Below are 25,854 nucleotides of genomic sequence, written 5' to 3'. Positions count from 1 at the left end.
TCTCCAAATGAGCTCTTCTGCAGAATCTCTAGGGAAAGGGAGGCTGGTCCACTGTTTGGTGTGTCCCAGGACATGTCTGAAGAGCCCCTGGCACACCACAGAGCACCATTTGTAAATCCCTGGAGCTGGCAGTGACTGATCACAAAGGGCACCATAGGGAACTTCAGCCAGTGTCCTGCTGTTGGATTTTGCTGAGTGAAACCCATTAGTGCACTAGTTCAGGCACAACCTAATGGAGACCCAACTCAGGCAAATGGAAGAAAGGACAAAGTTAGAGGAGCAGGTTCACAAAATACAGCTGTTCTGTAAACTCTGAGCATCAGGTAGTCAGAAAGAACCTGCCCCCCATAAAAAAATCTCAATCATAGCATAAGTTGGTCATAGGGAGGGTAGTGCAGCATGGAGAATATAGCCAGTGATTCTGTAACATCTTCTTATGTTGACAGATAGTAAATGCACTAGTGGGGGTGAGGATTTAATAATGTGGGTAACTAATAAACCAATTAACATGCAAGCTCATTTAGATTTCTCAAGCCCTATCATGTCCTCCATTAGGAGAGTATCTTCTGGTCCATTCTTACAAATACTTACCCAGCTTGTCCTCCCTAAATGTTTAGATCACTGGAACACTAGCATTTCCCTCTAACTAAATCTACTAGAAATTCTCCCCAATTCAACTTCTCCCTAAAACAATGTGAAAGAGAAGACTAGAGAATCCATGGGTGCAAAGGGAGGAGAAAGAATTCATTAAACTGCTTTTGACCAGCGAAACAGTTTAACACACTTTGCTCCCCTGCTCAAGGGGAAAAAATATTCTGTAATTTGTCTCCAGGGGAAGAGGTGCTGCAGACATTCTTAATAAGTCATTATCATTTTAGAGTCATGAGTTGAGTTCTTCCTTGCGTCTAATCTATACAGTGTCTTCAAAATGTAAATCTTAAAAGAAAAAAAGGTGGTCCTTGAAAATAAAATAGAAAATAGTTGTTTGTAATTCCCCAAGATAATGAACTTTCATGTAGGTATTTGTTGAACCACCACTAATCTTTTTTTTTCTTTTCCTGTGCTTATTACTCCCAGTGCAATTAACCTTTCTTCAAGGGTCCTGTTTTATAACCTCCTGTTTTTTTTAATAGCTATTCTTTACCAGTCATGCAGAAAAAGAAAAAGAGCAGCAATATGTGTGGGTGTTTGAAAACTAGAGGAGCCACCTATATCCCTTTTCCTTGGGATTAGAGGTGTGAGAATCTTAAAGTGCACTGCACTTAAGCATGACAGACTAACACAGGAGATTACAACTTGCATAGCAGTCACTTAACCATAGCTCACTTAAATCCTCCCTCTCATCCTTGGTGATAATGCCCAGCTGGGGTTTAGCCTTAAATTTAGAAACCGCTGGGACCCCAGAGTCACTACTATTAATGCTTTCTTTTGTTGGCTATTTCAGCCAAGAGGTAAGGAAATAAGGTGATGAAGAAGAGATGTGATCCCCCTCAGAGAGATCGCCGTGGCAGTGGAATACAGAGGGTAGCATTTTAGCCTGCTCTAGGAGCTGAAAATGAAGGTCTGAATCTTCAGTGCCATTTTCTCCAGGAAGAAACCCTCTTCATTGTATTGGTACAAAGATATATTAGATGATTAATGTGAAATCATTCAATTCAGGCTGATACTCCATTTTATGAAACTCTTCCCCAACCCAAGACTAAAGTATACAGGACCATTTTATATTTATTTAAAATCAGTCCAATTATCATGCAAGAAGAAATGAAATCGTCTTTTTTTTTTGCAGGACACATTTGTTTCTTCCTGATATACCCCAAAAAAATCCCACTTACCCAGTTTCTTGGCAAGTTTGGCTTCTTTCTTGGCATCCACCATCACAAAGCCTATGTCTTTATGTTCCAGGACTTGGGCCACAAGCTGAGGGGAAAGACAAGAGAGTAAGTGGGCCGAGAGCAGAAAGATGTAGAAAACATCATGGAGTAATAATATTTTGATGTATTGACAAGAGTATTTTTCTCCATATTTTCTGTTACTCTGACCAACTCAAGCAGTAGCCAAGGGATGCTATACTTATCCCTTCGGAAGGATGATTCAGCAGAATGCTGAGAACCGAAGAGAGAAATGTGAGGACCTGACCTAAGACAGAAGATGTGGAAGAGCATAGCTGAGTGCTTGGATAACCACTGATACCTGACAAGGGGCCCCGAGCCCTTCCCCAGCCACCAAATGAACCTGGACTCAGGTGGGGACACAAGAAGATGCTAGACAGGCTAAAGAACCTTAGAATAAAGGAGACACTCTCCAAGAGCGAAGCATAGTCTCAAGGGTTTCTGCCCCCTGAACTTGTGGAATAGGAATGCCTACTGGGTGTATCTGGCAAATAGATGCCAGATGGCCCCTGGAATTCCCCACAACACTTCAAGAGGAAGAACTAGTAGAGTACCTTGAATGGAACTGTCAGCCCCAAAGGTGAAGAGGATGCAGCAGTGTCCAAGGTGGACAGATGGCTGAAAACTATCTGGAGTGGACACAGCTTAGACAATGACACCAAGCACAAGATTGGCATTGTGTTAAGTTCCCTGAAGCTTAGATATAAGGAAGTAGGGAGACCCTCAACTGACTGAGATCTAATTCCTGCCCTCTGGCTGAGTGGAGGTTTAAAATAGAGTGGAGAAGCTACCAGACAGATCATGAAATATTAATATGAAGTTGAACTTTTTAAAAAAGATAATTATAGATTTAACATGCAGTTGTAAGAAATAGACACATTTTACCTAATCTCCTCCTTGCACATTTTAACTAGTTTCCCCCAAAGTAACATCTTGCAAAACTATAATACAATATCACAAACTGGGTATTGGCATGGGTAGCAACTGTAATCAAGATGGTGTGATAGTGGCAGAAGGACAGAATAGTGAAAGCAGAAATAGACCCACTTACAGTCAAAATGCAGAACATTTCCATAACCGCAAGGATCCCTCATGTCATAATTTTATAGTCACATCCATTTGCTTCATCCTCATCCCCTCCTTAACCCTTGGCAGTCACTACTCTGTTCTCCATTCCATAATCTTTTCAAGAATGTTATGTGAGTTAAACTCACATACACAATATGTAACCCTTTGGAACTGGCTTTTTTCACTCATTGTATTTCTCTAGAAATTCATCCAGGTGCTTGTGTGTATCAGTAGGTTATTCCTTTTTATTGCTGAGTAGTATTTCCACAGTATAGCGGTATCACTGTTCAGCTATTCATCCACTGAACTACAGCTGGGTTCAGCCTCACATGTTTAGCTATTATGGATAAACCTGCTATAAACATTTCTGTACAGGTTTTTGTGTGAAGCTTTGTCTTAATTTTTCTAGGATGAATACACAGGAGTGCAATTGCTGGGTTGTATGGTTATTACATGTTTAATTTTAAAGAAACTGCCAAACTGTGGCCCTGAGTGGCTGTACCACTTCATATTCCCACCAGCAATGCAGTCATCAGTGATCAGATCTGCTTTCTTGCCAGCATTTGGCATTGCCACTATTTTTTATTTTAGCCATGCTAACAGATACGCAGTGATATCTCCTGGTTTAATTTACATTTCCCTAATGGGTAATGATGTTGAACATTTTTTTTCATGTACTTATTTTCTATCTGTATGTTCTCTTCCACAAAATGCCTGTTCATGTCTTTTGCCTATTTTCTAAATGGATTGTTTTTTGATTGTTTAGCTTTGAGAATTCTCCAACATTAGTCTTTTGTAGATATACATTTTACAAATATTTTCGCCCACTTTGTAGCTCATCTTTTCATTCTCTTAATAGGGTCTTTCACAGCAGAAGTTTTTGACTTTGATAAAGTCCAACTTACAGGTTTTTACATTTACGGATTGTACTTTTGGTGTTAAGTCTAAGAATCTTTTGCCTAGCTCTTTACCATGAAATTTTCTCCTACTTTTTTTCTAAAAGTTTTATAGTTTTAATTTTACATTTGAGTCCATGATCCATTTTGAGCTGAATTTTGTGTAAAGTGTGAGATTTATGTTGAAGATGTTTTTCTGGCCAATGGATGTCCAAGTCTTCTAGCACTATTTCTTGGAAAGGCCACCTCTCTTTCACTGAGTTGCTTTTGCACCTTTGCTAAGATGGGTTGACATAATTATGTGGGTCTATTTCTGCTTTCACTGTTCTGTCCCTCTGTCATGCCACATAGTCTTGATTACAGCTGCTTTATAACAAATTCTGAAAGTGAGTAGACTACCTCTTTCCATATAATTCTTCTTTTTTCAAAATTGCTTTAGCTTGTGTAGCTCCTTTGCATTTCCATGTAAACTTCAGAATAATCTTGTCTATAATAAGAAAAAATCTTACTAGGATTTTGATAGGAATTGCATTGAACTGTTAGATCTGCATATTAACTTGGGGTGAACTTATGTATTTACTATGTTGTCTTCCAGTTCATGAACATGATTTGTCTCTCCATTTATTTAGATCTTTGATTTCTTTCATCAGCATTGTATAGTTTTTAGCATACAAGACTTGTACATTGCACCTAAGTATTTAAATTTCCAGGTGATTATAAATAGTTTTGTATTTAAAATTTTAATGTCCATGTGTTTTTCCTAGTATATAGATATATTATTGGGTTTTGCTTATCTTGTATCTTGAAGCCCAGCTAAACTTATTAACTCTAGGAGATTTTTGTTTTGTTTTGTTTTGTTTTGATTCCTGTGGTTTTCTATGTAGACAATCATGTTATCTGCAAATAGGGACAGTTTATTTCCTCCTTTCCAGTCTGTATGCCTTTTATTTCCTTGTATTTTCTTACTGCTCTGGCAAGAGCTGCCAGCCCTGTGTTAAATAAGGTGGTAAGAGTGGACATTTACACCTTGTCCTTGATCTTAGGAATTTGTCTATTTTTCTTTTAGTTCTATCAATTTTTGCTTCACATGTAGTGTAGTTCTCTTCTTTGGTGAGAATACCTTTAAAATCTTTTTTTCTTGGTGGACTGGCCCTGGATCTGACTCTACAACTTGTGCTGGAAACCCTCTGCCTCCTCTTCCATGGTCACTTGTCTCAATTTCTCTTCATTCCTCTGTCTTCCTTCGTTGTTCCCAGCGTCTGTGGCCTCCCCTTGAGATTTCCTCTCCTGTCATAACTTCTCTGGGGCTTTCTTTGCCTGCTCATTCTTCCCGCCCATCTTCTCACATAATCCCCATTCTCTTTCTCTCTCTGGCTCCTGCCCACTCCCATTCCTCCAAGGCTAAGGATTTGGGGCAGAAGCACAGAGAGCTGCCCTGTGGAGTGCACCTGGTTTCTGGGGCAGAGAGGTGGGCAACAGGTGACACCACCCATCCCTTGGGCAGTTCTATCTCCTTTCTTGGATTTTGGCTGAGACTAGGGAAGGCTTAAGATGAAAGGCATCATCGCCATCAGTGTTTACATTATGACTTACCTTGTGCTTTCCTGTGATGCTTAAACAGGTCAGTCTTTCTGCAAAGTCACATGGCTTTAGTCTATTGCATTCAATTTAGTAGACAAGGTCATTTTTTGAGTGCCCTTCCTGGTTCTCAGGGTAAGCCACTCTGTCCTATTTAGCACTATCAAAACATTAACTAAAATGTTCCCTTGTCTGTCATTCAAAATGAATAATGATGAGGCCTAATGCTTTGTGATATTAGTAAGTTTCCCTGCTCCTAGAATATGAGCCTGTAACAGTTGTCTTAAACTTCAGCGTACATAAGAATCACCTGGGGCACTGGTGAAAGTGGGCCTTCCTGTGCATCAACATGGAGCGTGGAGAAGAGAAGTCAGGAATCTACAGTTTTTCAAACCATACCATCATGCTCCATGATTCTGATGCAGTAGATCTCATACCACACTGGAAAACACTGCTCGAGGAGTTTGTTGGTTAATCTGAAAGTGATACGGCACAATGTTTTCCAGCCATGACCGAGGGGCCTGTGCTTGGCCCTGTTGGCCCCTCTACTTTAGGCATAAGAGAGAAATATTAAGAATAGTAAGAACATCAGAGGTTAATTCTGAGAATTAAACAGAATTTAACTCTGGCCTCTCCCAGGTATACACCCCATATTTTGTTGGTGTTTAGGTGGGTGCAAATGTGTGCCTCTCCTAGGCACATATGACACAGCCTTCTAGCTACCGTGTTGACATTTATATGTGACTTATGAAGATATATAAGTGCAGGTACTATCGCAGACAAACTCAGTTCTGTTTTTCCTCGTTTCCTGTTGAACTAAGCATAGCCATCTGCTTTCTGAGCAACATGTGGAAAGCAGAGCCGGTGGCCACAGATGGGCCACAACCCATGCTAGCTGAGACCTGCCTGCCTGCCCCTTGGCACTCTTCTGTGCCATCCTTGCAGTGTCCCATCACGCTCACCTCCCACCCTGATTAGGCCCAAAGCCTGCCCACTTGAGCTCTGTCATCATGCCCGTCAGCCCTAGCAAGCACCCTTCACAGGCCTAAGCCAAGGGTGGCCTGGACTGGCAGCAACCCCAGAGAGAGCCAGGAGTCTGGGTGCAGGGAGAGCAGCTGTGGCAAAGCTGGACCTCCTGGGATGACTCCTGACATGACCCGCTCCCCCCAGGACCAGGCTGATGGGCAGGCCAGACAGTGTCTCTCTTACACTTGGCTCGGTCCTGCTCCCATTCTTGCTCTGGTCCTAACTCTCCAGCTCACATGTTCCTGTCTCCACCCTCTGCACCCAGTCTCACTGCTCTTGCAGTTGCTGCCAGCTTTGGCCACCCTTGACTGCAAATCCCAGCTCCACACTCATCTTTCACACCAGCCTCCTTTCTGTGAATTCCAATAGTCCGTTGCAGGGACACAGTGCTCTGACACTTACTTTATAGTCATTAGTAGTGTGTATAAGTCTCTTCTGTATTGTGGGTCTTTCCTCCTGAAAGGAAAGGGCCTCTTATGTGCCTCATTTATATCTCATATATTTCCTTAGCATACTTTGGATGAATGGATGGACTGGCCCAAGTACATCATGAGTTTAAGGGACTTCGGAGCCAAAGGGGGAAGAGACAATTGCCCCCAATTACAGGATTAAGTGTTACAAGTATGAGGAGGAGAAAAGATAATCAATATGTCTCCTAAATTCCCAGAAAACTGGAATACTCTTTTCAGCTCTAACTGCAGTTTACTCCTGTTGACTTACAACCTTTCCTCTGCTGGTTTTGTTTGGCTGGTTATATAGGTCTTGCCTATTGTCCATCTCTTATCAGTTGGTACGGGGAGCTCCTGAGCATCAGCACAGTGCTCATTCTTTCCAGAAATATTAGGAATTGCTTTGAGCAGTGTTTATTCTTTTGAGTACAAAAAGTACTTTTTATAAAGAGTCATATCACATAATATGCATAATTCAATAGTAAGTAAGTGGATATTCATAGAATACCCCTTCTCTCTTTTTGTGTTGCATTGTGTAGATATTTATTGCACCACTGCTACTACTGTAACAGTGAGGTTGAAGCAGATCTCATCTTTAAGTGAGTAAATGACCTGTGGATGGTATATCCCAATGGTTAAGAGTATGGGGCTTGGCATCAGAGACATGAATGCCTGACTTGGTCGTAAGTGCTGTGACTGCTATAAAATATGGGTAATAACAATACCTATTCATAAGGCTGGTTTGAAGATTAAATGAGACAGTGCAAGTAAAGCTCTTGGCACAGGTCTTGGCATGCATAAGTGCTTGATGAATGTTATGTTTTCTTCTTAATAGTATGACAGCTGAATAGAGTTCTGTACATTGTGCCAATTCAAAAATACCAAATCCTAATGTATTGGGGTAGAAAGAGAGCAATAACTACTAATTAAAAACCTACTATGATTAAGGTCCCAGGCTAAACAAAAGTTTGTAAAACATAGTTCAGCATCAAGGACCTAGTGATTTCATTAGGGAGGGAGCTAATGAGCAAGTAACTAAAGGACTAGAACAGAAAACAAGGGCTATGTAGACTTAGGGGGAAAGAGCTCATGGGCAGGGGGATCTAATCATGGGAGCTTAGTGGGCTGTGATAAATCATGTGGATTTAATTTCCATGCACTCAGGATGAAATCTAAAATCACTGACACGGCCTACAAGGCCCTGCATGGTTTGGCCACCTGCCTCTCTGGCCTCATTTGGGGCCAAGCTGCCTCTTACTTAATACTCTCTTCTTCAGTTCCTGCAGACCTCAAGCTCTTTCCTGCTTCAGGAGGTGTTTGCACAGGCTCACCTCACTCAGTTGTGCACCCAGACCCTAGATGGGGCACAAGCTGCAGCTGCCTGCAGGGAACAACTTGTTCTAGTCTTGCTCTGCCTCCATGTATGCCCTTCCCTCTTTCTAAAAGACCCTTCCCACCATTCTTCACCAACTCTTACTATCCTTAAAGTCTACACATAAATGTCTGTTCCTCAAAAGGCATTCCCTGACTGCCAGTCTGAACTGGGCTGTGCTTTTCCTTCACACTTCTTTCTCAGTTTGTATGTACAGGCTAACTTGTATCTTCATCTGTCTATCAACTACCCATCTGCTAGCCTGTAAACTCCAGGTCTATGTCTGTTCTCCCCCCACTCTATCTCTAACACCTAGTATACTACCTGAGCAGAGTAGATCTCTCAACAAATATTAGTTCCTTGCCTTCCAATCTCATGTATAAGGGGAATTAAAAAAAAAAAAAAAACTCGGAACTCACAGATTCAGAGAACAGATTGGTGGCTGCCTGAGGCAAGGGGTCAGTGGGGGTGGCAGGTGGGCCAAGTGGGTGAACATAGTCAAAAGGTACAAACTTAATGACATCATGGGGATGTCATGTCCAGCATGGTGACTATAGTTAACAATACTATACTGTATATTTGAAAGTTGCTAAGAGAATAGATTTTACAAGTTCTTATCACAAGAAAAACATTAGTAACTATGTGCAGTGATGGATGTGTTAACTAAACTTGTGGTCATTTCACAATATATTACATATATCAAATCATTATGTTGTACACCCAAAACTAATATGATGTTAACTGTCAACTATATAGCTCAATAAAAAATTGCTTCATTGAACATTTTCAGAAAATGAAAATAATAAGATATTAATGTTGTCTGCTTACATTAATTATTGGAGATGTTGTATTACTAAATTCATCTATAAAATAAAAAGTAATAAGCACTGCCATATTCGTCTCCCATCTTTAAAATCCCAAATTCATAGGCTGAACATTCAATTCCTGACTTTAAAGAAAACCTGCTTTTTCAGGCCTGAAACCCATTTTGAAAGCAAAATTTTTACTCTCTTTTGTGTTTGTACACTGAACATATTACTGTTTCATAACCATACTGCATATGAACTAGCCTTTACGCTGTCATTCAAAGGGACTGTGTCCCTTTGGGAGGCGCCACCTTTACCATCTGAGGTAGAACACCTGCAGCAATCTCACATGGAAGCTGAGAGTTTGGGCTTTGGAAAATCAGAAGAGCTGGGCCCACAACACTACCTTGCAGTAAAAGAAGAAGAAAAAATTTTCCTAGTAAATGAATTGATGAAAAAGGAGAATGCTTGCAAGAGAAGAGGCCAGCTAGACCTTCAACGAGGAGGAGTACTTGGATAGGCAGAGGAGAGCAGTAAGGGCCTCCCAGGGAGAAGAAATGGCATAAGCGAAGGTCTGGAGGTGTCAATGTACAGGCTGAGTATAGAACAAGCTGACAGGGCTTATCTGGGGGTTCAGAAAGGAGTAGTGTGTTTAAGGCATATGAGAAAGACAGTGTGAGGGGCTCAGAATACCAGGACTAGCCCCTCTGATTTGGGAGATGTGGAGGAGAAGAATGGTATGCTAACGGAGTTTGAGGATGGCTGATCTGAGGGCATGGGCCAGACGGATGGAAGGGAGAGTGGAAACGGTAGGTGCCCGGGTGAGTGGGGGACAGCAGGCCTCGGACCAAGGCAGCAGCAGTGATGGAGAAGAACCTGTAAGATGACGGTACATATGGAGAATCAGCTGACTGGTAACTCATCTGTGGCTTATCAGAGAGAAGGGAGGTAGACCAAAGGGAAGGAGACAAAATGATTCCAGGGTCTCCAGCGAGGGACAAAGTGGAGGATAAGCAGTGACATCCCAGGCCATGCTAGAACCAGGGGCAAGATCCTCAGCTTGGATTTAGATGCAATGAGTTCATGGCAGTGGAAGTCCAGCCAAGAGTGGGAGCTGCCAACCTGGAGCTCAGGGGAGAGGTCCCCAGTACAGCTGTGGAGGCAAGAGGTGAAGGATGAGGATGGGTGACATCTTTGGGGAGGAGAGTGTACGAGGAAGCCACAGGGTAGAGGACTGGCCCTCTGAACGAGGAGAAGAGCTGGCTATGCAGGCAGAGAGGAGTATGGGAGTAGTCAGGGGAAGCCAAGGAACACAGGGTCATGACTCCAAAGTCACAGGAGGAGAGGAGCTGGAGAAGGAGCGGGTGCTTGGATTGAACGCTGCAGGGAGTCACAAAGAGTGGGACCACTGTAAGGTCTGCCCTTTCAGGACTGGTAAGTCATGATGACCTTTAGCTAGGAGCTGGAACAGAAGCCAAAGCACAGGGAGTTAAAGATGAGTGGGTGGCAAGGACATGTTAGAGCAGGTGTGGGCCACTTGCTCAGAAGTTTGCCCATGAAGGAGGGAGAAACTATTACAGCAGCACCAGCGCCGTGTAACTGCTCCCCGGGCCTCAGGGATAGCATAGGCAGCATGCCAGGGGCCCTGTGTGTCTGTGATTTCCCTCCAAGTCCAAACCTTCTGTAGGACTTCTCAGCCCTAGTCCAAGGACAGAGAAGAAGGAAGCTACATTTGAACCACTTTCCCAGAACTATCTTCATGGAGGACAGTGACTAATTTGCTCCATGGTCGGATGGAAGGTGGGGAAGGTGTGGGTAGTAGAGAAAAGGGAGCTGTGTGGAGGTTATTTTCTGCAGAGTCAAGAACCTGAAAAAATTGAGGACTGGGGAGCCTGGAGAAAAATGTCACAGATCTATGCTCCAGGCAAATGTCCCTCAGGCCAGTTATTAAAAATACCCTGGCTGCAATCCTGCTTTTTCCATGTAAACCACAAGCCAAAGGGCTGTTTTTACCCACTGTCCCTGATGCCATCTGGCGACATGTCAAGAGATTCAACAACTGTGTGTCCTCCCTTGAAACCAGAGAGCTGACGCTGATCCCTGGTAATCTCCTGTCACTTTCCAGCGCCCTCAAATGAGGCTTAGGCTATGTATAGCTGGGGGCTGGCACATGATGTGTCCGTGCAGGAGGCAAGCAAGGCAGCAGAACTGCTGTCTTATGGGATTTGAGTGAATACTGGGGCCTCGTGGGCTGGAATGGGCTGGCCTCTGAAACATCCTCAGGGGAGAGGGAGGGTGTTGATTGTTTCTTTTGGCCCTTTTGTACTCTGACTTTGGTCAATGCCAAGGAAGAGACCCATGGGCCAGCGCCGGGCATTCTTCCCTCTCCACCATGTTGAGAAGTAATGTAACAACAGTAACACAAATAACATCTATTGGGTATTTACTATAGGCCAGATAATGTGCTACTGCTCCGACACCTTACATGAGTTATCTTACTGAAGATTCACAAAATCCACATGAAGTCGAGGTTTGCAGATGAGGAACTTGAGGCACAGAGAGGGTAGGCAATCGGCCCAAGGTCACGTAGCACTTAAGTGACAAAACTGGGATCCCAGCCCTGACTGGCTTCAGAGCCCAAGGTCTCATCTCTTCAAGTACATTTCCTACACCTGGGTCCCAGAGGGACCTGGATCCACATCCCAGTTCTGCTACTTATCAGCTGTGGGACTCTGAGCAGGTCACAATTTCTCTGATCTCAAATTTCTAATGTAAAAAAAATAAGATCTCATTCTTGCAGGAGTAACATGTATGCAAGTGCTTAGTGAATGTGCTCTGGAAATTCACCACAGGGCAAACCCATTACAGCCATTACATACTAAGCTGGCAGTTTGACCCTGAGCCCACATCAGCATTACCTGGAGGGAAGCCTTGTAAACACAGAGATTTCAGAGACCACCTCAGAGTTTCTGTTTCAGCAGGTCTGGGATGGGACCCAAGGGCTGGCATTTATGACAAGAAATGCATTCCAGGCGTGGCTGATGCTGCTGGTCCCAGGCCCACACGTTGCAAACCTCTGCTCTACAACCATCCCCATTGTACAATCCCAATCTCTCATGGTGTAGCATCTTGCGATATCCAAACTGAGGGAAGGAGGGAGGCTGGGTGTTTTGCTGTTCATACTAAAAATATCATTGTCATAGAATTTTTAAAAGTGGATTTGACTGACATGGGGCCAGGCCATGCTCTTTTCTGACTTTTCTCAGCTGTTCCTGAGAGCCTGTGAAAATGTGGTCTGGCAGCCCAAAGCCTAGCCTGCCCTGATATCCCCCTCCCTGGTCCCCCTCAGAAGAGCCCCTTGAATTATTCAGTTTACTCCTGCAACCAGGGAGTAAGCAGCCCTTTTCTAACCAAACCTTCCACAGATTGATGCGCCTCATCTAAGAAAAAAAAATGGTGGCAAAGCGTTCCGCTGGTGGAGAGGCCTCCTGAACATAAAAGAGTAACTGGACGAAGGGATCTGTGACTTGTCTCCCTTCTATTGCACATTAAAAGGCAGAAGAGAAACCTGATATGACTCTGCTGAACTTTGTGAAATGCCTGACTAGTATTTATCTTGATGACATCCACTAATGACAGGCCCCTAACCTGGGTGCCGTGTGGAGTTTCTCACACTCATTCAGGGTAGTTTCAAAAACAGCCCTTTGTCGTGCGGCTCGCTGCATACATCTCACCTTTCTCTCTGTGCCAACTCTGACGAAGGTGGAGTGGTTCCTGTTTTACAAAGGAAGGTGCTGAGCCTGGAGGAGTTCAGGGACCTGCCCTGCGGTCACATGGCCAGTGCCACGCCTGGGCATTGCCGGGACTCAAATCCGGTGGGCCTGTCTCCAAAGCTTGTGTCCTCGCGGTGCCAGGTGGCATCTCACGTGGCCGTTAATGTGTGGTGTTCCCTTTTTTCCTTTGAGCCCGAGAGATACCCTAATTTCCTTCTCAAGTAAATCGGGTGTGTGATGGCAGATTGGTTGGGCGTCCTGGGCCGGGGGGGCTGCACATGGCAGGGTAAGGCAGAGGCGGGTGGGCGCGTGCGCAAGTAACCTGTCGCTGGCCTGGCTCACCTCCCGCGTGGCACACAGCAGATGGGGAGAAGAGGCCTGCCTGGCGCGGGCAGCGGGCGGGTGCTCCTGGAGCCGGCGTTTCGGGCATGGAGAAGAGGCTCTGGCAGCCCCGGCGCCCTGCACGATGGCACGCTGGCCGCTCCCCTGCCCGGCTGTCCAAACAGCTGATCTGGCTAAAACCACATCTAGATTGTAGGAAAGGGACCCTCAGAGGCCTCACTGTACAGGTTCAATATTTTGGGGGACTAACTTGCTTGGTGGAACAAGTTATTGTAAATGCTAAGTTATTGTAAACCCCTGCACACCACCCAGCAAGCGCAAACGACGGGAGAGTAGGGCTGCTGCTTGTAAAGAAAAATCTTGTGATTCTGAAGCAGATTTTATCTCTCACTTTTTAGTTTACTGCTTTATATTATACTAGTCCTTATAATAGTTTTATGGGGGTGACTTTCACAGTATCTCAGGTCTCCACTTAAAAATTATAACTTCGGGAGCCAAATTTTTGTTGGGCTACCTCAAAATTTTAGAACGGCTACATCAAAGGTATGATGACTAGACATTTTGCTTGGACTCCAGCACTGTAGTGAGAGAAGCTTCCAGTGGTCTAAAAGCTTCTGACTCAACAGTATTTTCCATTGTGTAAAATCTCTGTTTCTCTATTAATTCTCTATGTGGAAGGAAGAATTTCCCCATCACCAACTCAACTCTGGGTCTTCTGTTTTTCCACCACCTCACCCCAAGCACCAGGTGTTTCGTTGAGAAATGCACAACAGACTCTCATGGCATGGTTTGGTGCACTTGGGCTCTGAGGAGGTCTGCAATTTAAGAGTGAGCATGGGTCTGCATCTTCTGAGACAGGACTGGCTCTATGTGAGGATTCCTTCTCAAAGCCAAACCAAAATAAGCCTGACCTCATCTGATTTTTCAGAGGGCAGCAGGTGCAAGTTTGGAGAATGCCATATTTGGGTAGCAAACAGTTGGAAGAAATACCTGAATCTTGTGTGTGTTGCTATTCTCTGCCCACTGTCCCCACATCATTCCATCTGTAGATTTACTTGACTCCAGCCACTACATTTTGCTTGCCTCTCTTGGGATTAAGAAATGTAACCACTGGGATATTTGCCAGTGCTAAATAGGCTTGAAGGCAGGGTCAGCCTTTTAAAGTCCAGAAGTTTCTGCCCGTGCTGAATATATACTTTGGACAGAGAGTCTTGTGGTTTTATAAAAAAATCCGTTTTACTCATATTTCAGTGAGATTAAGCAAGGATGACAAATAGTTGCCTGAATCTGACAGGTTCAACCAAATTGTTTACTATTCCACTCAATTCTTTTTTAAAAATTAATTTAATTTTAAAAGAGATGAAGGAGACATGTATCTTTAATATAGGCAATGTATTTATAATCCCTTGCTTTTCCCCTCTTTCCATCCAGGCAGCCAGCCAGTCAGTAAAACCTGAAATCTCAAGAAGCTGCTGAGCATTATAGCCCATTTGCTCACACTGGTCATTTTGATTCCACACATTGTCCAACTGAACAATTAAACATTGCTCAAGTGGAGGTGACAATCCAGAACACAAACTAAAGATACTTGTTCTGTTGTAAGTTGGCACCGCTTCCAAGTGCGGAGCGATCCCTTTCAGCTGTTCCTTGGTGCAGTACAAGGAACATGGCACTTGGAACCAAACAGCTCTGAATTCAAATCCTGTTTCATGCTCTGCCGTTTTACAGCTTTGCGACCCTGGGCAGTTTCTCCTTGATTTTTGGCATAATTTCTTTGCCTACAATGTGAGATAATGTAAAAACTCAATAAAATAACATAAAATGCCCACATAGGGCATGGTTTGTGGTACGTTCACAGTGAGTGCTGTTTCCCTTCCCCCCCCCATTTCTTCTGTTCATTCAGCAAACACTGTTGAGTTCTCTCTCACTGTGAGTCAGACATTGATCTAAGTGTGGGGGTACAGCAGTGAAGAGAATAAAGTCTTTGCCTTTCTGGGTTTTACATTCTGTGGGGGTGTCAGACAATATGCAATCAACCAGACAAGCGCTTTAGAGAAAAACAGAGTAGAGGAGAGAATATAACCTGAGTGTTTGGAGGTGGTCAGGAAGTGACTTCCTTGATAAGGTGACATTTAAGCATAGAACTAAAGGAGTAAGTCCTTATCAATAAAAGACCATCTCCTTAGATACCAGGGGTCTGTCATCTGCATTTTAAAGTAAGCAGTGCATGAATATTTGGCGAACAAAGGAAAGAATGAATATCTGGGTGCCCACAGGCTTGACTTTACATTATAGAACCCTCATCAGTTTGCTCTAAGAACCTTTTCTATAGTTTCCCATTAAACCTTTAACATCTTAGTACCCCATATTCTTATACCTCCAGGGTTCTCAGATTTGTCATTTCTTTGCGGGATAAGGACATTTGCCACAGGCACCAAATAGATGCTTTTCCTCCCTTTTGGAAGGTACACCCTCAACCCTGACCGAAGATTACTTGAAAAGGCACCGTCTGATCTGACCTTAGAAAAACCCTCAGTTCACCTGGAAACTTCTCAAGTAGTGTAAGGCTTCCCACAGGCCCAGATCATTTCCTGCTAAGGGGACTGTGTGAAGGGACAGTGGGAGCCCCCTGGCAGGCCTGACTGAATCCGAGAGCACACCGGAGCCCCTGCAGCCCCAGAACCAACGTAACATCTCAGCAGGTCTCCGGATGAGAGGTATGCCCACAGCCCAGTGTCACTCCGGAGAGTCAGCAGGCAAAAGGCCAAGCAGTCGCACTGTGATTCTGGCCACCAGAGAATTTCTCCAGCTCCAGAGGCCAGTGCTTTGCAAAGTTCACTGTGTCTGTGAATCACCTGGGATCCTGTTTAAATGATGCTATTGCTGCTGCCCTAGGGTCTGTATTTTGAGCATCAAGGTTCAAGTGGTCCACAAACTTGGCTTCATACTAGAATCACCCAGGGAGCTTTTAAACACTGTAATGCCTGGATATCATCCTTTCCCCCATGACCAATTAAATCAGTACCTTGGGAATAAGACCCCGGCACCAGGATGTTTTACAACTCCTTAGGTGATTCCAATATGCAGCCAAGGTTGATAACTGCTGCAACTGGCCAAGAACATGTTCTAAATTTCAAGTGACAGGTGAAGGGAATTAGCATTTGGTAAGCACTGGCCCTATTTCAGGCAATCAATCAGGCATTCTACATAGATTAATATCCTAAATAGTAACCAGCATAACAAAAATAATTATACCAGATACTTGCACAGCTTCTTATAATGTTACAAGGACTTCTGATTCACTTGCTTTCATTGAATTCTTTTAATTCACTGAGCTAGAGACTACATGACTGATTCTCTAGATGAATCAAGTGAGGTGCCAATCTGTGACTTGCCTTGGATGGAGTAGTAAGTGTAAGAGTTCAGGCGTTGCGACCTCCCATTGTCTGCTTTGTCCAAGCACTGATCCCTCATCTGAGGTTGGATGTACGAGGATGCCCATGCTCAGAAAGTGCACCCAAGAGTCATGTCAATGGCACTGGGCACACTGCAGACTCTGTAGAGATTGTCACTCCCATCCTGAATGATACACAAATTGATGAGGAGACTGAGGCCTGAACAGAGAAGGGAGCTCACTCTGTTAGGGGCCTTGGCAGACCCAGATCAGCAGCATGAAGAGACTTACTTAAATGGCAGCAGAACCCAGAGGCCTACATTGCACAGGATTCTGATTCTTGATTCTGGTGTAGATGATAATCAGCCTCTCCTCTGACCCCATTGGGCTTAATGAATAATCTGTGCTAGAATAGCTGTGTAAAAATTACTGGAAAATAATCTGCTTACTAGCACTGGAAAATTGGTCATAACAATAACCTGTCTTCCTGCAAGTAGACAGGCCATTTCCAACCATTTTTACATGATGATCCTGCCATTTAGTATCCCAGAGGGCTTAGAAGAAAGCTGCTGGGCAGTCTGTGTGGGAATGGCAGCAGTTTTTATTTGGTGAGCTAAAGTGGGACCTCCTCAAACAGGAAGAGAGAAGGCCTCTCAGAGGGGACACTGAGGAGTAGCCATGGACCTCGCACTCTGGTGGAGGTCAACCTGGCATGCAACTATCAGGATGATGTGGCTATTTCTGTGGCACGACCCCAGATCACCTGCAGCCCAGTGAGCCTAGTTCACCCTAAACTGAATCCATTTTTACTGTTCACAATGTGGAAAGCATTGTTCTTTCATCATCCATTTACTGACTCACTCATTCATTTATTCATGCCAAGATTATTGAGAGTCTGTTAAGAGCAATGGATATTTGATGAATTAATATTTTTACATGGGGATTCACAATACTTATTTTCATGTTCTAAAATGCTCCAGATCCAATCAATATATAATGGTTACAGGTTGGCCTGTTTAGTTGCTCCTACAAAACACACATTACCCAGTGAACAATATCAACTTTGAATATGAAATGTGATAGAGTGTGCCAAGAGATCCTAAGCTCATTAGAAAAAAGCATTTATCTTCTTTTTCAGGTTGGAATGCTGGTTTCCTAGAAGTGGAGTAGTCTAGAGGAAAGGGAATGAGCCTTGGACTCAGGGAGAAGATCTGTGTGAAGGCAGGAGGGGAAAGAGGAAGACCTTAAATGATGCCCCATACCTGAGTTAGGGGAGATGACACCATTCCCAGACAGGGCAGGAACCCATAATGTGGGCCACACTGCTCATGCTCCGCAAGCGCAGACTCCTCTGGACATCAAGGTATCCTTCTGTCACATTGTCACATGACAGGTTGGTTCATTCAGTTATGTTTTTAACTCACAAGCAGTATTTTAGTCCTTTCCCATACGTACTTGATTCCATTTGTTTTTTTCACTACCCTTATTACCAGATTTGCTCTGAATTCAGGTTGCCTTAGAAGATGGCCAACTCTAAAGGGAGAACTCCAACATACGTCTCCATGGACAGAAAGAGTAAGCTAAAAGGAGTCTACCGGAACCTGGGAACACCTCTTAAAGACTGAGGTGCAGTGTGACTGAGAATGTGGAAGGGGCTAATTTAATAAATGGTGCTGATGAGGGTTGCTTAATGTATCAGATACAGACTCAACATGTCTTGGAGATCAGAGGGAGAGCTGAACATGGGGGACATCAAAATTCTGTGCTCATGGGCAACACCCACCCACCCCCGGGTCTTGGCTGGCTGTGAATAAGCAGTCCTGGGCCCTCTGAAAGTGGCCTGGTGACCTCAGTCTGTAATGTGTTGGAATTAGACTGGGCTGTGACTGAAAAGGGCAGCGTGGGCTGAAAGAGCCAGCATTTGGGGAGAACCGTCCATGTGCCCAAAGCTGTGGTCCTGCCACGCTACCTCAGCGAGTCTTCACAAGACCACAGTTATCTCCTCTTTATAAATACAGAGACTAATTGTAGACAGACGTCTTCTATGATCCTAGAGCTCCCTGATTTGGAAGCCAGTGTTAGAGCGCACCACCTCTCAAGCACTTCAACCCAAGACATACTTGTGACATTGGAGGGCTTTCCCTGGCAATGTTTAGCAAACTTGATAGGGGTAGCAGTTTGCACTGGGAAACAGAAAACAAAAGAACAAGGAGGAATTGGAACCATTGTGCATACCCATCGCTGGTGCCTCTGTGCCTTGCAATGTTAATACAATCTGGCCACTGTAGTGGGACTAAGTTTACTATCTTGGTTGAAGCTAATTGGAACAGTGTATAAAATTACAAGTCCCTCTATAATTGTGTTGACACCTCAATAGAAAAATGGGGAAAAGGCATAGAAAAAAATTAATGAAAGAAAAAAATGCAAATGGCAAACAATTTTATGAAAAATTCAGTCTAGCTAGAAATCAAAGAATGTTCATTAAAACTACAATGAAAATCTGAATAGACAAAGATTTTTAAAGCCCTGGAAATTGTGTCAATATCCAAAAATAGAGAAATTATTTTAAAAATACATAGAGTCATACAATGGAATACTAGGCCAGCATTAACATTATGTTTATCAAGAATCTAAAATTATTTAATGATGTAGGAACACTTGCAATACACCGAAATGCATAAAAGCAGGAGACAGAACTGTATAGATGGTATAAACCCAGTTGAAAAATGTGTGTTTACACATAGAAAAAAATACTGTAAAGAAATTTATCAGAACATTAGCAGTGTTTATTTCTGGATGGCTACTTCTATTGTCTTCTTTTTCCTTGCCACGTATTCTGACATCTCTAAATGAATGTGTGCTGTTTTGTGGGTGAAGTACCCAGCCAGGTATCAGAATTACCAGCTGTGTAAGTGACATCTATGTGGTGAGGGGTTCAGAACAATCTAGATGGTTCTCAGGATTCTTTTGAGCTCTAACATTTCATTCATTCATTCCACAAGCATTTACAGGACATCTATGTAGAACTATGTACTGAACAACAACCCTGGGGCCCTCTAGAGCTAGACTGTGGCCAGCCTGGATGCAGTGTCTGATTTGGTACCTCCTGGCATCATCTCACCTGCCCTTTTTCTGCCTGAGTTTTTAGTGACCTCATGTTCTCTCCCTTCTCCCCTTCACTTTATCAAACCCTGTTTTCACACAGAACTCACACTTGGTCACCTGGAGGTGTAAGTGATTGCCAACATCTTAAAGGATTCATCTCCCTAAGGGGCTTGACTAAGTAGGAATACAAATGTTACCCTAAAGGAATGAGGCCCTCATGGCCAAGTTTTACAGAAAAGCCAGCAGGGCAGGGAAATATTTGAGAGTTGTCAGAATCTTCGCTGTCCTGGTTCTCTTCTGGCCCTTGCTTATCTGTCTGATAAATTCTACTCATTCTCACCATTTCCTCCTTGCCATGCCTCCCACACCTCCTCCAGAAATCAGGTTCTTCCCCTTTTCTGGGCACTTTCAGAGAACCTTAGAAGCTGCTCTACTATTACAGTGACCCCATTACACTGTGGCTTTTCCAAATATTTCTTCCATATTAGGAAGCTCACAAGCCTCATTTTCCCTGTGTCCACAGCATCTACCTCCGGCCCAACCTGGAGTAACTGACAGATGTGTAACTAATTGATCAGCATCTCAAGGCCCCAAGTCAGGCAGAGACTTTCTCACCTTGTGGATGGGGAAGTTTCATCGTCATCCCTTAGAGTAGCAGACAAAATACACACAACTAACCATAGCTCCTATGGATTTTGATCAGGATGGGAATGCCCTTATGTATGAATTATGAGCTTCTAATCCTTACCCTTCTAACCCCTACAAATCCCTCATGTTTTTCAACCTGGATTAGGGGAGTAGGGGGCGACTCATAACATTGGAGAGGAAAGTCAATTTAACAGGTTGAGATCAATATTTTTTAAGTGAGACAGAACAGAGTAGACATGAACATAACAGAATATAATAGAAGACAAAAGAATTTTTTAAAAATCCAAGTATCCCCAGATAATGATAAGGATCATCCTATGAAACTTGGGCCTCATCTGTGGCGGGTGTCTGTGTACACTGGGTCACAGTGGGCTTGGTGAGAAACGTTAGAAGCCCCCTTCCTAAACCACTGGGAGAAAAGATGACGGCTCTCCGGGTGCCACCTGCCCGTGGCTGAGACCTCACTGTCACGGAGGTACACGAAGAGCTGCCTCCTCTTCTTCTAGCCCTCCAACAGCCACAGCCCAGGCACTGGCAGATTATTTTCCTTAATGCATTCTTAGGATCCAGCGAATTAAGAGGGCAAAACAACTATTTTTACCAGGAAGAAAATGTGAAGACTCACATCATATTCTCCTTCCCACCATGGGATTCTTGGAGCCATTTTTGTCCTGGATTCTAAGCAACAGCCTGCACCTGACAGGTAGCTCAGAAAAGACCCACCTCTTTCCCCTGTCCTCACTAAGGGAGCCTGGCCTCCACCCCAGCTGGGACTTGGCATTAGTGGTGCCCTCAGGACTATGTGCTCCTCAGCCCTGTTGGTGACACAGCCGGCATCCTCAGGCCGGGCAGGGCTGAGAGGCTCTATTTAAGGCAAGCTCTTGAAAGGATCCTCAGCAGGATATCCGGTGCCTAATTGTACACCATCTCATTCCAGCCATGGTTCAGGGTAGGTGCTCAGACTGCCTTCACCTTCACTAGTTGAGTGATCTTGGGCAACTCAACTTCTCTGTGCCTCAGTTTCTCCATATGTAAATTAGGGATAGTAATTTTACCTACCTCATAGAAATACCATAAAGATTAAACCAGCTAACATACACAAAGTGCTTAGAACAGTCCCTGCACATGGTAGCATTCAATAAATGTTCATTATTTTATTATCTTATAAGTATGTATACTGGTTATTATTTTTTCCATATGTAGATAAAAAATGAAGCTCAGAGAAATTAAGTCATCTGCCCTATGTCGTGTCCAGTAAAGGCAAAGTAAGAATATAAATCCAGAGCTCTGTGTTCTTTTCTCCTGGGAGCATCAATTACCTCCTATGCCCGAACTTCCACCTTGTTAAGTCTCCGGGACTCTGGGATCAAGGGCCTGAAGGGATGGGGAACCTGGGGGAAAGTCCCTTCTCATGATTTTGCATGTGGCCCAGAATTAGTCTTTGAGGGAGGTAAATTTTGGGGGAGTTAATGTAGGGGTGTATGTATGACAAGGAATCAGAGATGGGGGTCATGGCTTGCTAATCACTTCTTGAGTTCTGGACTAACTAGACAGCAATGAGCATATAGAGTAGAACCATGATTCCTTCAATGAACTTTTCCATTACAATGCCTGTCAACAATTGCAGAGGCAGGTTGAGATGCAGTGAGTGAGGGTTTCTCTGGCTCAGCAGCAGCTGTGCTGTATCCCTGGTTTACTCCAGCCTGTGATTTTCCAATACATGGTACAGAGACCTAATAACCGTACCCACTATCTCTTCACTTGCAACCTGCAGAGAGAACCGACCTTCCACATCCAGCCCCCAGGATGGAGCCTGAGAGAAAATGTAATGGTAGTAGTGATAAATATTTTTTAAATGCTTGGCGTTTTTGGCAACCAGAGCTCTCTGTAAGGACCACACCACCATAGATAAATCCTCTGAAAATAGGTTTTTCTATGATGATCATGAGACACTTAGGATTCTGAAGTGCTTTTCAATTATCAATGATATTTAAATATGTTCAGAATGTTTTCATGAGGTTTATTACTGTTTACTTGTTTTCTGAGAATTCAAATCTGCATGGGTTTTATATGTGAATTCTGTTAAAGTATTTGATTCAGCTGAGCTTTCTGATGGTGCTGGTTAATAAACTGCTATAATTCTTGAATCAGCCTTTTCACAGACTTTTTCTGGGGCTAGATGGGGCATGAGGCCTGATAGGGGATGTTGGTGACTGCTAGGATTCTTGGCGCTCAGAGGTGCTCCTGAAGTTAAGTGACCTCAAACGATAGGAGGAGCTGCAGGAATCATCCCTGGGGCACTCACAAAGGATTCAAAATAGGGACTAATGCCAGGTTTACAGACAGGCTGTGTAATGTAGAAAAAATATAAACTGACTTCAGCATCTGACCTGGACTGACACCTGAACTTTCCAAGGGAAAAAAAAATCGTGTTAATGAACGTGCGGCTCAGACCTTCACACATCTACACTGTGTAATGTTGCCTGAAACCAAATCACAAGAGAGGAGAATCACTTAGTGATATTCCCCAGCTGACCCATGAAGAGAGACAAGGTCAGATGACTCCTGCCTCCGGGGCCATGGGGAGTGGAGAGAGCAAGGAGTGGGGCATCAGCACACGGAGAGAAAATCACAAATAGCCCCTGAATTTCATTTCAGCCAGTCTTTTTTTACCAATACTTCTAACATGCTCTCAGGTACAGTAGCTGGGGCTATTGCCCTTGGAAAAGCAAGAGAGGGGGCACCATGTGACGGACTATAAGTCAGACTTACACATGGTGCAGAACACCCAGTTGCCCCCATTTTAAGAGTCTAGACCCACCCGTGGTTGTTCAGACATCCCAGCTTTGCAACACGAACATGTTCAGACTTAATGAGAGGAAAATGCAGGAGGACTTCGTAATATATTCTCTGTAAGCTCGTTCACACATGCCAGCTGCTGGCCTACACCACCACCATGCCCCCCGGCTTACCTCAAGCACAATTTCTTTCAGTTGGAACTGTTTCTGTGCAACTTTATCTGAAGACACAGGCTCGTGGTAGTAGAGACAGAGAAGATCGTACTTCTTCAAAACCTGCTTGAAGTTCTTCTCAGTAAGGCTTACCACACGGTCCTTGCCATCATACGTGGGGAAGTTCAGCCCCTCTTCTGCCTTGCAGAGGGACAGCATGTAGACCCCCATGACAAGCAGGTGTGTTCTCTTCATATGGGAAAAGTTTTGCTTTTCTTTCCCAGAAGTACCGAGAGCAGGGAAGAGGCTGGAAGACTCTTAGAGGACTTGTTGAGAGGAGTGGGAGCAGAGAGGAGGACTTGTCTCTGTCCTTTACCTTTGACCCTCCTGGTCTGAGAAGCAGCTCTCTGCCTCCTGGGTCCAGCTAGTGGTAATAGTGGGCTCGGAATGCAGAGAGCAGAGGCTCGCACACACATGCGTGTGGGGACTGAGGGCCAGGCAGGGCAGCCAAGCCCCAGATACCTCGCATAGCTCTGCCCAGCCCCTGTCTCATCAGGAACTCCATTTTTAGGATGCAGTTGTTTCAGGCTAAAAATAAACTATGCAATGAATAAAAAAGTTAGATATGATTCTGTTGAGGGATTCGCTGGTAGTCTGTCAGAGTGCTGGAGAGGGAGGAGGCGGGATGAAAGAGGCAAACGCACGTGAAATAAGGAGGCAGGAAGGTCAGGGAAGAGCAAATGGGAGGAGAGAGCAGGGGCCACAGCCCCACAAGCAAATGGAGATGTGTGCATGTAACGAGGCCGCTCAGATGTCACTGAGCCCTTCACTGCCCCAGGGAGACAGTTCGGCCTGTCCCCTCTTGCCAGGCTGCTCATCCCCTACTTACTCACTGCTGACATGGGAACAAAATGGAGCCCCAAGGGGGACATCACATTGTGCAACTACATCTCCCTGCCTCCCGTCCCCTCCTAGAGACCCAGCCCCAGCATGGAGCAGGGCCGTGAGGCTCTGCCAGTCATGGCGAAGGACACAGGGACAGCCGGCCTGGGGCCACACCTCCTCTCCTTCAACCCCTGACCACACTAAACTCTGCCCATGCTTGGAAAGCCCACTGCCATTTTAAAATTCATAGGTTCAACAGTCTACCTCAGAAACTCTCTTAGACTTTTTTCTACCATCTCTGGTAGCCCCTAATGTATCATTTTTGTCCCTTTCCCCTTCTTTAGAGACAGACTGGTGCCAAGTCTAGAAGCTGGACAGATCAGAGTTCAAATCTCAACTCTGCCTTCTAATGGTTGAATGAACTTCGGAAGGTCGCTCACCCTCCCTGATTCTCAGTTGCCCTATACCAAATGGGGATAATTATGACTATACTGTAAGGTTGGAACATAAAGATAGAAAAGCATGGTCCAGAGCAGATGCCCATAAATAGAGCTGCTACACTTACTTCATTCTTACTGGAGATGGTGGAACATAAGTTATAATATTTACTTGGCAGTTTCTAATAGTAATGGTTTGTGAATACTTTGCTGTCCGTTTTCTCCTTGATCTGGCAGGCAACTGGGGTGAAGTGATTAGCGCTCATTTCACAGGTGAGCTAGCTGAGATTTAGCGTGATGAGCAACTTGTCCAAGCCAGCGTTACTGCCTGCCAGCATGAGGAGTCAGCTCTGCCTGGGAGCCTGGCGCTCCTGGGAGTCTGACTCTCCTCAAACACCCTGCAGTTCTCCTGTAGACGCCCCTTTTATTAAGTGACTCTCACCACCTCTTTGGTTAAACAGTCCAATCATGTCTTTCCACTCCTCACAGTAGCCCACGGCTTTTAAGAATCAAGCCATGTTTTGTCTTCCTTCTTTTAGAAGAGCAGCTTTGGAAAGAGTGAGGACTCTGTCATGCACGTTTGCAGAGGACAGAAGGAAAGAGAAGTTCCGTGGCCTATCCCAGGAAAACCCATCCCTCTACTGCAGCCCAGAGGGCCTTAGGCTGAGAGCCAGGCTGACAGGAGCTGTCTTTCAGGACGCTTTCACATTCAGGAAGCCAGGACCTTGAACAATTCATCATTGAAATGTGACAGCATTCAGTTCTTTGTAATGGTGAATTCTCTATGCTTTTAATGACTAGTCAAGAGTAGCCATTCTGAGGTGGTTAGCTCTCCAGGCCACTGGCAAGCATGCACCAGCCCTGCTTTCTACAGAAAATTTAGGGGGAACAAGATTTCCAAATCAAACAATGTATATATTATCTTTTCCAGGTCAGCTTCTCAAAACTGCTCCTAGTAGTCTCAATCTCACGGGGTTACCTTTATTTAGAATTTGTTCCACTTTTCTTAATATATAAGGTTTTTTAATGTTACTGAAAAGCTGGGAGATATTTAAAGTAAGAACCTCTGAATTTTCTCCTGACTTGCAACCATTGAAAAGAATCAGGGCAACAGGATCGTTTTGTCTGCCTCGCCACCACCTGTGCTGACACAGCAAAGCCCCAGTGTGGAAAGTTCCTGTCCCCAGATCCTGGCCTCTATTTGGGGCCTTGCAGCCCAGCCCTGAGGACAGAGC

At 44.3% G+C, this 25,854-nt stretch overlaps 1 protein-coding gene across 2 annotated transcripts in view; it reads right to left on the bottom strand.

The window, feature by feature from the left end:
* The window catches only part of CASQ2 (calsequestrin 2), a 63,568-nt gene extending 39,743 nt beyond the window's left edge, over window positions 1–23,825 (bottom strand). Inside the window, exons 1-2 of one of the 2 annotated variants that reach the window (XM_037020030.2) lie at window positions 23,319–23,825; window positions 1,833–1,917 (exon numbers count right to left, since the gene is read on the bottom strand). In XM_037020030.2, the coding sequence (XP_036875925.1) occupies window positions 1,833–1,917; window positions 23,319–23,552 (319 nt within the window). In that variant the 5' untranslated portion in view covers window positions 23,553–23,825. The remainder of the gene's footprint in view (window positions 1–1,832; window positions 1,918–23,318) is intronic. The other variant, XM_017650414.3, reaches the window with a different exon arrangement.
* Window positions 23,826–25,854: the final 2,029 nt, after the last annotated feature.

Source organism: Manis javanica, chromosome 4, assembly GCF_040802235.1.
Source record: "Manis javanica isolate MJ-LG chromosome 4, MJ_LKY, whole genome shotgun sequence".
NCBI classification, from domain to species: domain Eukaryota; kingdom Metazoa; phylum Chordata; class Mammalia; order Pholidota; family Manidae; genus Manis; species Manis javanica.
This window is presented reverse-complemented; position numbering and strand designations above follow the sequence as displayed.